This window comes from Enhydra lutris, unplaced genomic scaffold (assembly GCF_002288905.1).
Source record: "Enhydra lutris kenyoni isolate GAN:26980312 unplaced genomic scaffold, ASM228890v2 scaffoldscaffold9, whole genome shotgun sequence".
NCBI classification, from domain to species: Eukaryota; Metazoa; Chordata; class Mammalia; order Carnivora; family Mustelidae; genus Enhydra; species Enhydra lutris.
The window spans coordinates 13,507,473-13,521,738 of record NW_019154093.1 but is presented as its reverse complement, the minus strand read 5'-3'; the positions used below and the strand labels follow the sequence as shown (position 1 = coordinate 13,521,738).

General features: G+C 51.3%; 1 protein-coding gene across 1 annotated transcript in view; it reads right to left on the bottom strand.

Annotated features, from left to right (window-relative positions):
* The window catches only part of LOC111143460 (cilia and flagella associated protein 57), a 70,268-nt gene that overhangs the window by 22,543 nt on the left and 33,459 nt on the right, over positions 1-14,266 (bottom strand). The window contains exons 12-17 of the mRNA XM_022497217.1: positions 10,451-10,606; positions 9,173-9,266; positions 8,359-8,549; positions 5,041-5,214; positions 4,003-4,161; positions 1,497-1,640 (exon numbers count right to left, since the gene is read on the bottom strand). Of these exons, the coding sequence (XP_022352925.1) occupies positions 1,497-1,640; positions 4,003-4,161; positions 5,041-5,214; positions 8,359-8,549; positions 9,173-9,266; positions 10,451-10,606 (918 nt within the window). The remainder of the gene's footprint in view (positions 1-1,496; positions 1,641-4,002; positions 4,162-5,040; positions 5,215-8,358; positions 8,550-9,172; positions 9,267-10,450; positions 10,607-14,266) is intronic.

Below are 14,266 nucleotides of genomic sequence, written 5' to 3'. Positions count from 1 at the left end.
AGGCAGCAGAGAGGAAGGAGGCGTGGGTTGGAGCTGTCTCTGGTGACTGTTTGGATACAGCAGTTAGGGCAAGGGAAGAATCGAGAAGACTCTATGCTTATACCTTAAGCACCTGGGGGGATTGTGGTACCATTTACTAAGAGGAAACAGGAGGAAGGCGGAGTCAGGAATTCAGGCTTTTTAAAAAAAATTTTTTTTAAGATTTTATTTATTTAGTTGAGAGAGACAGACACAGGGAGAGAGGGAGCACAAGCAGGGGGAGTGGGAAAGGGAGAAGCAGGCTTCCCACTGAGCAGGGAGCCTGATGTGGGGCTGGATCCCAGGACCCTGAGATCACAAACCGAGCCAAAGGCAGATACCTAACAACTGAACCACCCAGGTACCCCTCAGGGTCGTTTTTTTTTTTTTAAAGATTTATTTATTTAGGGGCGCCTGGGTGGCTCAGTAGGTTAAGTCTCTGCCTTCAGCTCAGGTCCTGGGACCAAGCCCTGCAGGCTCCCTGTTCAGCAGGGAGCCTGCTTCCTCCTTTCTCTCTCTGCCTGCCTACTTGTAATCTCTGTCTGTCTCTGTCAAATAAATAAAATCTTTAAGAAAAGAAAGATTTATTTATTTATTTGAGAGAGAAGGGGGTGAAAGAAAGCACACACATGAGTGGGGGAGGGGCAAGGGGGACGGAGAGAGAGACAGAAAGAGAGAGAAAAGAGAAAATCCCTCCCCCCCAGTAGATTCCCTGCTGAGCACAGAGCCTGACCCTGAGATCATGACCCTGAGATCATGACCTCAGCCAAAATCAGAAATCAAGAGGTGGATGCTTAACCAACTGGGCCACCCAGGCGCCACAGGAATTCGATTTGAGATCAACCGTGGACCCTGCTGTCAGCTGCAATCTGTTTAAGGAGATGCTATGTCTGGGGCGGAGGGGCGGAAAGGGGACACTGGTCCCTCACTGGACTCTCAGGAGCCCTTGTCCTGTTGATCTTGCTTTTAATCTCTCCTCTCTACCTTCATCCTGTCTGCTTCCCAGAACACACACTTGAAGCTGCCACTCTCCTCTCAAGAGCCTTCATGACTTCCCGTTTCTCCTCAGACGAAGTCCAAACACAGCAGCGCTCCCACCCCCACCAACATTTCCAGATCGAAAAGATGTCGAAGGGGAGGGGTGCGCTTTCCCTGGCGACAGGCTGGTGGCTGAGTACGCACCGCCCCCTGGTGGCTGAAGACCCCACAGAGCGAGCGCACTGCGGCTCCGGCAGGGCCCAGGCCCACCCTAGCCTCCGGCCACAAGCCAAATCGGAAAGCCTTTCACTTCTGCACCACTGACCTCCCAGCGGGACCTTTTCTGGAGCTTCCCCTGCAGTGTGGGGACACACACCCTTGGGGAGTGGGCAGGGCTTGTGACGAGAGCTTTGTCTTGCCCCTGGCCAGTGTCAGGAAGAGTAGGGGAGGAGAGAGGGGCCCACCGCCCAAGCGGCCAGAGTGTCGCAGATGGCTCTCACCTCCTGAATCTGTTCCTTCATCACCTTGATCTCATTCTCTCGCGGTTCTATTTGCTTCTTTAGCTCCTTGATTTTGTAGTCAAGTACAAACTTGAATTTCTCTAGTTCTTGGTTTTTCTTTTTCAGATCATAGATGCGCTTCTCCTGTGGTGGGATGAGAGAGAAGTGAGAGAAAGAGTAGGAGAGAGAGAGAGAGAGAGAGAGAGATGGCCCCTCCTTCAGGCAAAGGCCATCAGTCCTGTTCCCTGACTGAGGAGGCCACAGACCGCTCTCCCAGCCGGGGATACGAAGGCTGGCTTCTCTGCTAGGCTGCAGCCCTGACTCTGTGGCTTCTGTGCTAGGACTGCATTCATTTGTTCATTCATTCACTCATTCAAATACAGCTTGGAGAGGACTGTATTTTCCAGAATCTCTCGTCCCACATGCTCTTCTATCTCCAATGGGACTGTACGCTTTTCTGTCAGGAGCTAAGATCTAATTCTGTTGTCTTGCATCTGGCTCGACCTATGGTTTGCTTGCAACCCAAAGAACACAGCTCGAATGATGCTGTGTGGCTTCCCACGCTGGCTCAGAAAAGGCCAAGCAACTCCCACCTGGTTCTCTGGGGACTTGTGCTCTGAGGGAGGTCATCTGCTCTGGAAAAAGTCCCACTACACCAAGCCCATCAGACTGAGGAGCATGATGGTACTCTGGTGGCCAGTTCCAGCTGAGCCCAGCCTCCTAGTGCCCCCCGGCCAAGGGGCTGGACAGGTGCATGAAGAAGCCACGTTGAATACTGGTCTTCCAGCCCCCAGCTGTTTGAGTCACCCCTGGTTGAGGCTCAGGAAGGTCCCTGCCACTGGGGACAAAGACAGGCCATTGTGTTGTAGCCTGTCCAAATGCCAGACCCACAGAACCGGAGAGCATAATCAAGCAGTGGCTGTTTGGCACCACCAGGTGTTGGGATAATTTGTTTCACAGCAATAGTAACTGCAAAGCAGATCTGTCCATCCATCAAACAGTTACTGAATGAGGACCTTGTGCTGAGATGCCAGAAATGGGACACCGTCCCTGTCCTTACGGGAGAAGGCACTGGCTGGGAAAGCAGATGTGTCAACAAGAGCAGCCCGGCCCTGTCATGGGTGTAAAAGAGGACAGCTCAGAAGGCGCAGTATATACAGAGGCCATCGAGAATAACCAGGGGGCATATAAAGCAGTGCTTCATGGGACCAGAGGGGAGGAGGCGAGGGGACTGGGGTCCGGCCTGCTGGGTTAAAGGGGGTTCAGAAGGTGTCCAGGAGGCTAGAGTTGGCCAACTATGGCCCTTGGGTCAAATCTGACCTGTTTCCAATAAAGTTTTATTGGAACGCGGCCAAGCCCACTCATTTATGTGTGGTCTGTGGCTGATTTTACAATACAGCGGCAGAATTGAGTAGTGTGACAGAGGGGACACTGTATGCAAAGACGAAATATTTACTACCTAGCCCTTTAAAGAAAAATCCTGCTGCCCAAGCTGCAGTGAGGAGCTACGGCAGAATTTTAGGTGGCAGAGTGACATAGTTACAGAGGATGGTGGCAGGAGCCGGGGTAGGAGGTGGGAAGGAAGGCTGTTGAGCCGGATAGGAGACTGTTGCAATTCCAGGTCAGGAGGCCTTACCCTCTTTATTCCCCTTTGAGAATCTGAAGAGAGCTTTGGACCTTCCCTACCCCAAGGCCCAGACACATACACAAACACTCACGTGCAGAAATTTCATGCAGGCACCATCCCATTCCCCTTAACAGACCCCCTGAGGGACTCCACTTCACAGGTGAGGCTCAGAGACACTGCACAAGGTCCTGTGGCCAGTAAATGACAAAACCTGTGCTGGAACCCAATTAACCAGGGCTGAAGCCCAGGGTCTCAACCACCAGAGAATTCTGCCTGCCTGAGGCAGGAATGGTGAGGGGGCGGGCAAGAGGGCCCACAGCCTGGATTTGCTGGGGAGGAGGAGCCAAAACTTTGGTAAGCCTCACAAAATGTGATGTGTCTGTCTTCTAAGTGTTTTGTAAGAAAGGCATCCTAAAAAGGGATACTGGCTTTTTGGGGCACCCAGTGGTTGTAGGCCAACCACAGGGAGAGGGCATTGGGGTGGGAGCTGCCCCCCATCCATGGGCACGGTCACCCGAGGATGCCTGGAGCAGTGGAGAGCAGGGGTCCTGCTGTCGGCTGACTTAGGTTCTTAGCCCAAGTCTGTCGCCTATAGACTATATGACCTTGGGCAAGATACCAACTGCCCGGAACTCAGTTTCCTGAGCTCTACAGTTGGGTCCCTCGCGGCCCTTGGGGTCGCTGGGAGAATAGAGTGTGGTGTGTTTACAGCAATCAGTCCAGTGCCAAGGGCACTACAGGTACTTTGCAGACCATTCATCCCCCATCAGGTTCCACAAATGTGTTTAAAGCATCCAGGGGCCCTCTCTCCTGAGCTCTGTCCTCATCCCCTGGGCCCATCCAGCTGGTGGTTAAGGGAGGACAGAGAGGAGCCTTCACCTTGTCTTGAATTGTCTCGTCTCTTTCCTGGATTTCCCGCTTGAGGCCCAGGATGTCCTTCTCCAGGGACTTGATGACCCCCTGTAGCTTCACTTGCTCCCCCTTCAGGACCTCAATGTCATTGGTTCGCTCCTCGATCTCCTTCTGCAGGCTGCTGAACTGCAGGTACAAGTGGCAACAACAGAGACCACCAAAGTCTTTGCACTCCCCTCTCTGCCTTCCCAATGCCTGCCCGCACACAAAGCTCCCCCTCACCAACCTGTGACCCGAACTCCCCACCTTTGTGAGCTGAAAATCACATCTAACGCTCAACATTCCTGGGCCTTTAGGAGTGAATTTTTGGAGATTTTGGACAGGTCAGGGATGTCTTGGGCCCCATAAGTGATGTAGCATTCTGTCTGGGAAGATCTAGTCCCAGTCCCCTCTGCAAGGATGGACTGTTGGGGCAAGAAGCTCGGAGACCAGCTCTCCAGGTGGACCCAGAGTTTTCCATGACCACACTAACCTTGGTAGGTGGGGAACTGTGCCCCATCAAGGTCATAGATATTGTAATGGATGAGCCACCTTGGCCATGTCTAAGAAGGGAAGGCGACATCGTCCCTGGATTGACATGCCATGGGATTTCTAACGGGAAGGAACATGAGTTTGCTTTGAAGTTGATTTCTCTAAGGCTAAACATTCTACAAGGATCTCTGAACTCCTTGCCCTGCCTTGTAGACTAAGCATCAGTCCTTCTCCCGCCCAGAGCTCCCCACACCGAGTACCTAAGGACACCTCCAGGACTTGACCTCACCTCCAGAAGGTCTCATCTCCATTTCTACCAGAGGTTTAACTCTGAAAACTGACTAAATCCTACTGGACCATAAATGAAAGCAGGGGATGACCATCAGTGTCAAGGCAAACATCACTAAGTCACTAACCCTGTGAAAAGGACGGAGAAGAGAGAGCCCCAAGGAGGGGTGGGAAGAATGTGCCTGCCTGGTGGGTTGGAAGTATTCTGGGCAATGCAGCCCAGGTCTGTCTAGAACAGCATCATACCTTTTTCCTCATGATGCCCGTTTCTCCTTTGAGCCGCAGGTTTGATTCCTTCTCATCCCGAAGCTTTTTCTCGTACTTGGTTTTGATATCTTGGATTTCTCGGTCCTCATCTTCTTCAATCTGTTTCTTGGTCTCTTCGAACTCCCGCAGCTGTTGCCTGACATCCTCCTGTGCCTGGGTCAGAGAAGGGAGAGTGTACTCTCAGGGAGAAGGGACACACGACCCTTTTGCCCTGACAGTGCCCGGGATGAGAGGAGCATATGGGGCCTCTCATGGGGAACGGGAAGGTGGGTGTTATTACAGACATGGGAACAAAGGCCTTGGGTCCCCGGACCTTCCACTGTCCTCCTGTCTGTCCCGTCTTCTCTTCTCTACCTACCAGATGAGGCCGCCACTTCCATCACTTCAACAACCACCTTCCCGACATCCTCATGCCTGCCCCAATGCTGGTCTTCACTCTGACACCCACGTTTCCTCTATCTTTTCCTCAATGAATTTGTGACAGTTGGAACTATATTTGTGAAACAATTTAACTGCCTTTCCCATTAGATGGGAGCTCCTCGAGGGCAGAAACCCGGTCTATCGTGCCCACCACTGCATTCCCAGAGTACAGCCCCCACGGGCACACAGTAGGTCCTTAATCACCACCTGAAGGAGTACATCTTGAACTCTGCCCTCCAGCTCCTTAATCCAGTCCCGACCAGCCCCCAGCACTTTACATTACATCGTCATTGTCTGTTTGTCAGGATCTTCCCCTAGCAAGGAAGCTCCTCGCTGGCTGGTGGGGTCACATCCCTTTGCTCCCCACAGGGGACCCCCAGCCCTGCTCCTGGTACACAGAGAGTGAAATCGTGGAGCCTGGACGCTGGAAAAGTTAACTCCGCCCACCTGGTGGAGTCTGAGAGGTGACTGGGGCGTGCCTCCTCTTTGCTTACTGCCCCCAGGAGCTGCGAGTTCTAGAAGTCAAAGGCCACCTGTTTCCCTTCCCACGGCCCCTGGCATGCTCCGAGCAGTACGATCCCTGCAGTGAGTGCTTTGGGGGCTCAGAGAGACAAGATGGTTTTAAGACTGGGCTCCAGAGGAAGGCTGCTCTCTTTCCCCATCACATGTCACCAGACTCTTGCTAGACAGAAGCCTGGCCCCGAGCACTCCATCTGCAGCCCAGAGTAGCCCGCCAGCCACCGCTCCAGCTCTGGTAGGTGTTGTTAAGAAGGAAAGTAAGCCAGCCAGGTTGTCGAGGCCTGCCAGGTGGGAGTTCCCTAGGGAAGTTCTGAGTGGAAATCTTGGACTCAAAAGAAGAAATGGGTTGTCATCCCTGTGGGGGTCCTGGCAGGAGGGCCAGCCTCTCTCCCCTCAGGGCAGATTCATCCCTGGCCCAACCCCGGAGCCCCCAAAGGCAAAGCTCAGACCAGTTTACTGGAGGTGGACTAACGTTTCTGGGGCTTCTAGGATACCCTCCTCCCCCCATTCCTTGAAGGTTTTGAAAATCACTGATGGGTGAGACACAGTCCCTGCCCTTGAGAAGCACTCCCCCCGCCACAGGGGGAAAGAGAAGTAAAGGCAGGATGCTACTGGATAGGCCAGTAAGAGCAAGGGGTCTGGGGGCCCTGAGGATGTAGAGGAAGACTGCTTGGCCCTGTGGGAGGGGAGATGGGGGTAGCGAAGAACCCTGTAGGAGCTGGTTCTCCTCCCGAGTCTGTGTGATGGACCAGTGGCCGGGGCAAGAGGGATCATCCAGAGCAGAGGCTCAGAGGCTGTGTGGGGATCTTGGCTACTCCAAGTGGTTGGGTGGGAGGGAGCTGGACAGCGGCAGTGAGGACCCCGCAGGGAACATTCCCAGTGCAGCTGTCAGAGCTCAGCCTGCTCTGTGAAGAGACCTCTACCCTCCACCTCTCACCTCCTTTATCCCCCACTGCCTGCTCCCTTCCCCGCTCACTGAAGACTTTTGGGTGCCCACTCAGTTCTTGTGCTGGAACTGGGGGTGGTGACAGAGGGCCCTGTCATGTCCCAGGGTGCTTTGACCTTCGTCTCACCTCGGCCTCAGCCACCCACGCTCAGGTCCACCGCCGGAATGGGGTCATGCCTGCAGCCTGAAAACACAGGCCCTGCTCTCGGCACTGGTGATCTCCCTGGGGGACCCCGGGTACCTGGCACAGCTCTCCAGCTCACCACGTCCCTCCCTCCACCAACAACCCTGTCCGGATTCCTCCACTGTCTTCCAGGCTCTCTGGCCCGGACCTGCTGGCTGCTCACCAGAGGACCTGAGTTGTCTTAAACCCCCAGGGGGGCAGCAGCGTGGCTCCCTGTCTTCCTCACTCCCATTCCTGCTCTCTGAGCCCTGCTGTGGGTGAATGCCACCCGAATTCAGCCGGAATTCAGGTAAACACCTCAGCTGCGTGCTCAGCTACACACATGTCAGTCCTCTTCTCCGTCCCTCCCTCCCTCCTTCCCTTCAAAACTCCTTTCACACCTTCCTGACTCCCCTGCCCCCTCACTTACACGGTGCCATCTGCTGCAATTTCACGCGGAAAAGGCGGCCATCTGGCTCTTCTCCGTTTTCTCTCCATCTTGGGAAACTAGATATTTTGGCAAACCAAACTGCTTGAACATTCTCTGACTTGGCTCTGCCTGCGTGCCTTTGCCTCCTGCATTTCCCTGTCTCCTGTTCATTCTAGCTTCCATTCCCCCAGGGGCCACCTTAGCTCCTGCAAGTCTCCTCTGATCCCTCCAGAAGGTCTGCGTCCCCCTGCTCTCTCCTGGGCACACCTCTCCAAGGATCCTTCTGTGGGACTGACTCTTTCACATGTCTGAAAAACTGGCCCGGGTCTTTATTTCTCTTGGTCACCCAGCACTCAAGCTGGTAAACCAGTAAGATACCATCTGGGTTTGTTAAATCAGTGAAGGAATGATTTCATCTCGAAAGACACAAGAAGCGGCTAAGGGGATTCAGGCAACCGCCTGTCCCATTGTTCAGAGCCCTTGTTCCTCTCTTTCTCCTACCGGCGTCTCCTAAAAAGGTCTTGCTGGTCCTTAAGGCTTGAAGGTACAATTAGGATAGAACAGCAGATATGAACTTAGTCTGTCCACAGAATTTCAGTCGCTAAAGCTGGGCACGTCCCAGGTCCTTAGGTCCCCTGGTCTAGAGGGCAAGAAATGGTAAAAGAGCAGAACCCAACGTCAAATGCACGTGTGCTGAAAGTGGGGGACAGAAGGGAAAGGGGGTGAGGCCAGCCCTCCCACGGCTATCTGGGCTGGTCACAGGCCAGGCCTGCAGGATGCACTGTGAAAGGGAGACGCAGGTCAGCTTCCGGTGAGTACCTCTTCTAGAAGGGTGGTCTTTTCCTGCAGTTTGGCCTCATAAAACTCAGTCAGCTCCTCTAGGGCCTGGCTCTTGGTCTCATCGTTATCCCGAAGCTGTTTTTCATACTCTTCCTGCATCCTCTGGGACTTGAGCTGCAATTCCTGGTACTTCTCATATTCTAGAAGCAACTTTTGGTTGTTGCAACATTCTGGAGGGAAGCAAGGATGGTTATTTCACGTGGGACAGGAGCACGACCTCAGGGTCCCCTGGGAGCCTCTGAGATCTCCCACCTGCTGGCATTAGCAGCTAAGGGCAGGTACCACCAAAGCCGTGATGCCAGTGCCTGCCCAGCTGCCTCACCTGCCCACACCCCATCAGCTCGTCGGGCAACCAAACTCCGCTGCCGTGTCGGCTAGGCAGAAGGTTTCCAGGAAGGGGCAGAGGGCTGTTTGGGGACTCAGGGCCAAGAAGAATGTCTTGAATATGCAAAAGAGTTATCAGCACCCCTGTTATACAGAAGAGTAAACTGAGGCTCAGTGAGGTTAGGTGACTCCCCAGAGCACCCAATGTGTTTGGTGAGTCTGGGACCCATGGCAGCCTATCAGGCTCCAGACCTGCACTCTTCTGTATCTCCCGCAGGCATGCAGTAAGTGCTTAATACATGTTTAACGAATGAGCAAATACACGGGAGTAAAAACCACAGTGAGGTCTAGGGCATAAATGCAGCCTGTGGACAGATAAAGCCAGATTACCTGGGACTTCTCTGGGGTTCCGGGGGACTCTCAGACTTTTGTCCCCACCAGAGCCCATGGCCTCTACCTGGGGACTCACCCAGGTCCTGCAACTCTCGGCTTTGTTTGTCTAGCAGGTCCTCAATGCGTTCCCGATGGGACACATCCTGCTTTTCTTTTTCTGTTCTTAAAACCTAAAACACAGAGTCCACTGTTCTCATTCCCACACATCTGCTGAAAGCAGCCCTAAGGCAAGAACACATTTTATAAGCGTTCGCTCACAAACATTCCTCAAGCCCTTATTTTGCACCAAGTATTGTTCCATGAGCAACAAGCAAGCTATCACTTTTTATTTATATTATATTCTGCTCTGAAAGTTCTAGACTTTCTCTATTTATATCCTGTCTACTAAATGGGTCTTGTCAATGATGAGTTCAGTTTTGGACATGTAGCAGATGGATTTTGGGGTGGAAGAAAGTAAAGATTCATTTGCATTCTCTGTTGTCTGCACGTCGCTGTCAACTAAATTCTTGGATGTGCTAATGTGTCAGTTTCTAAGAAGTGTTTTCTTTAATAGGGCAGGAAAGCTCCTTGCAGGCAGAGGGGCCGCCCCCAGGAATACCTTTGTGCTTAGCTTATGGAGGGCCCCACAGCAATGTCTGTCGACTAAAGGAACAAAATAATAAAACTAACGGCCAGGGGCTTTTATTTATTCATTTTTTTCCTGGTTGGTCAAATTCTCTGACCCGTGGAAATAACATAAAAGCACAAATATCCTCTGAGCCAAAATTTGGGGGTTTTGGATAAAGGGCAAGACCAATTTATGGAGAATAAGGGAATTATTCTGGAGAGTCCTGGATCAAATCTTATTACAGGAGGACCATTTAGACTAATTTTGTTCAATCTACCAACAATCCTGAAATCAGTGTTCTGGTAGCTCTTCTCTTCCTATCCTCTGTTTTTCTTATGACCTTATCATTCTGTTTTTAAGTAAGTTTCTCTTGATCATAAAGATGCTATAGTCTCATTGTAGGGAATTTGCAAAAATACAAAAAAGCATAGAGAACAAAATTTAAATGATCCACAATCCCAATTTCCAGAGGAAATCCCGTTGCTAGCTGTTTTCTTACTAACTGATCTATGTGTATTTATTTTACTTGATTAATACCGGTTCGCTATAGGGAGTTATAAATTCTGCTTTATTCCACCTGGCACTTTGCTGGAAGCATTTCTGATGTTAGCGGCTCTGCTGAAAAACCACACATTATCAGATGGTTCAACTTCTGAGCGTAGCTTGGATAGCCTACGCCAGTTCCATCTTGAGTAAATTGAAAACGTCTTGTTATTTGTGGTTGTTGGCTGAGTCTCTCAAACACACCTGGTTTTTCGTTTTCAAGGACTCCATTTCCTGGAGGAACTTATCCGTTAGCTCCTTAATCTTCTCAGAGTAGTTCATGTCTTTCAGTCGAAGCTGATACTCGTTCTCCATTTTTAATTCTTCCACACGAGTCTTCAGCTCCAACATAATCTGAGCCTTTGGGGGAAGGACACCAGAATCAAACACATTCACAGTGGGGGGCGAATCAGAAGAGTTAACCTGGTGGCCTTGAGCTCCCTTGAGATCTGCAGCTCCGCCCAACCTCAAACTCATGAGTCTCTACTGCACCTTGTCATCTTTTCCCCGCAAGACACCCGGGCTAAAAACTAGAAGACATAGGAGTTTCTTCCTCTGCCTTCACAACATCCATACGGTGAGCCCCACTGGGCGCCAGTCATGACACTAACCACTCTCTCATCTTCAGATATGCGTAAATGCCACCTGCTCGGTGAGGTCTACTGGGACCACACTGGGTAATCTTGTGGCCCCTCCCTTCCCATTCCTGGCACTCATGACCCTCTGCTCTACGTTACTATTTTCTTAGATCTAGGCACTTTCCAATGCAATTTAGGTTTGATTTTGTCTATTGTCTTTTGTCTTCTTCCCCCATTAGAATTTAAGCTTGAGGAAGGCTCAGCTCCTTGCTGGCTTGGCATACTGATATACACAAGTATGCCTAACACACAGTAGGGACCTAAAGAACATGTGTTGAACTAGGATGACTGCCCCATGGAACTTACTACTGAGGAAGCCAAATAACATCATTACAAATTCCGATAGGTGCCCAGAGCCGGGTGGTTCCCCAGGACTGTCAGTGTGCCCCTCTCAACGTCTATCATGCCTCTTCTGGCCTCACTATCCTTACTTTAGCTGAGGTCCTAACTCTTCCTGCCTTGCTGGTTCCTATGTCTAGTGACTTCTTCTTTCAATCTGTTGTATTCACTGATGCCAAAGTTTTCTAAAAATACTGAGACAGACACCCTTCATTTCCTGAAAAAGGTAACGCTAATGACAGAGAGAGTGAGAACACAGGTGTTTTCCTCTCGCTCATCCATGATCACCCCCCACTCCCAGCCGTGCGTCTCTATCTCATCTATTTTGGTTCATCTCCCCCCCACCCCCCCCACCGCAGACCACTAGAGAAGAAGGAATGTGTTATGCACATTTACGCAATCCCTGCCAGTGGACAAGTGTGGACCTGGCACACAGGAGAGACTGATTGAGATGAGGGGTGGAAACAAATTGCTTGGGCAAAGTTGGGGATGAGAGTGTGGATGTCTGGTCAGGGCACTGCATGTGATGTGGGATGGGTGGGAGGCAGAGGGACAGGAGGCCTAGACCGGGTCAGACCATCATGGTCCTTGCCAGCCATGATAAGCATTTAGGATTTTCTCCTATAGGGCCTCTGAAGGTCCTGTCCAACCTGATTAAGTTGATTAGGTCTCAGAAATGTCTCTCTGGTGGCAGTGTGTAGCTCGGGCTAGATTCAAACATGAAGTCAGAGGGATTAGGTGTGTGTGTATGTGCGGGGGGGTATTTCACAGTCTAGTGGAATAAAGAGATTCAAGAGCAAGATTTTAGCGGCCCCTGGGTGGCTCAGTTGGCTAAGTGGCTGCCTTTGGCTCAGGTCATGATCCCAGGGTCCTGGGATTGAGTCCCACATTGGGCTCCCTGCTCTTTGGGGAGCCTGCTTCTCCCTCTCCAACACCCCTTCCCCCCCGCTGCCACTTGTTCTCTCTCTCTCTCTCTCTCTCTCTCTCTCTTATTATCTCTCTCTCTCAGATAAAGAAATAAAATATTTTTAAAAAAAGAGCAAGATTTTAGGGAATGTGGTGTCTGACTGGGTGTGGGGTGGAGGGGACAGGGCTGTGGATGAAGACCAACTCCTTGGAAGAGCGCCCCCTGCAGGTTGCACTTGGACTCTCTTGCTTCATGGCTTTATCCTGGGTGCCTAGCCCAGGACCAGCAACATACCGCTAAATGAATGTTTATCAGATGAGGCGGTCTCCCTGGGGTCTGCCTTGGACTGGTGGGATACATTTGTTGATGGGAGTGCTGGCTTTGGGCTCACGCTCATCGCCCTTCCTCAGTCTGTTCTCCCCCTGGCTGCAGAGGTGGCTTTCTTTGATGCAAATCTCATCAAGTCATTCCCTAACTTAGATCTCTCAGTGGGTCCTTAGGAACAATGTCCAAAGTCTAAACCATGGTGTAAAAGGCCCCCACTATCCTCTTCCAGCTCCAGTTCCACACACCCTCTCTTCTCTGGCCCCACCTAGCCAGGAGCGTCTTCCCCAGAGCACCTCTCTCATCCTCCTGCACACTCATCCCTTGGTGTGGAGGACCCTTTTCCATCTGTTCCTGAAGGCTCCATCCAAGGCTCACTTCCTCTGGCACCACCTGGCCTGCGTCAGGGTCCCTTCCCCTGTAACCCCAGAGCATCGTTCCTTCATAACACCTGTAACACACTTAATTTTCCTTTTTCATTTTACCTGTACCTCTTCCCAGGCTACAAGCTAAAGGCCCCTGCGTATCTTTCACTTCTGGCACCCCAGACCTTAGTACAGTGTCTGCTATGTAACAGACCCCTCTGTGAGTACTAGTTGGATGGTTGGATGAATGAATGAATGACAGAATGAGTAGGTAAATCATGTCCTGAGAGACAGTTACATAGAAAATCATAGAATATAAAGAGAAAAAGAGAGCTGGGAATTCTGGAAAATGTGACTTTTATTTTTAATTTTAATTTTTATTTTATTTTATCTTATTTTTTAAAAAAGATTTTATTTATTTATTTGACAGAGAGAGACACAGCGAGAGAGGGAACACAAGCAGGGGGAGTGGGAGAGGGAGAGGCAGGCTCCCCATGGAACAGAGACCCTGGGGTCATGACCTGAGCTGAAGGCAGATGCTTAACGACTGAGCCACCCAGGTGTCCCTAATTTTTACTTCTTAAACAAGAGTTATTTATTTGAGAGAGAGAAAGAGTAAGCATACGCAAGTGTGGGGGAGGGGCAGGGGGAGAGAACATCTAAGCAGACTCCCACTGAGTGTGTCCGGCATGGGGCTCGATCTCACAACACTGAGATCATGACCTGAGCCCAAATCAAGAGTTGGATGCTTAACTGACCAAACCATGCAGGCACCCCCAGAAATGTGAGAGGGAGTTGGGAGGGAGCTAGGAAGGACAGAGAGGCTCACAGGGAATAAGAGTGCAGTCTCGCAGATACAGAGAGAAAAGGGGCTCCAGGAAGTGAGCAGAACATACACTAGTCACTTCCGGCTTGGCAGCAGCTTGGCCAGGCCCAGCTGGGGTTGGGTCCGGAGTCAGCCCAGACACCTCAGGCCTTTGGCTCAGCCTAGAGTCTCCCAGTTGCTCTTTTCCTCTACTCTCTGGGAGGAATGGGGGAGAAAACAGAGAAGAAGGAAGAGGAGGAGACACACTTGCCTGCCTGCCGTAGGTCAGACCCTGACTCTCATAGGCTCTCCCTTGTCCTTTCCTCCCACTTTGCCTTTCCTGCAGAAAGTTCCAGGGAGCTCTAGCAGGGATCTCTGGAAATGTCTGGGTCTTATCATCTCCTGTTTTGGGGCCATTTCTGCATGGTTGTTCTGATGGTTTTACTCATCTCTACTTGACTGAGTTTCCTGATCACAGGGCCCAGGCCTGTCTTTTTACACATGCATCCCCAGTACCTAGCAAACAGCAGGTATTCAATAAATGTCCTTGAGATTCTGGATGAACAGCAATGAATGCATAGCTCTGCATTCTCTGTAAGCCTTGTGAGTTTCCCATCCCTTTGGTGTCTCCCTTAGGGAGCA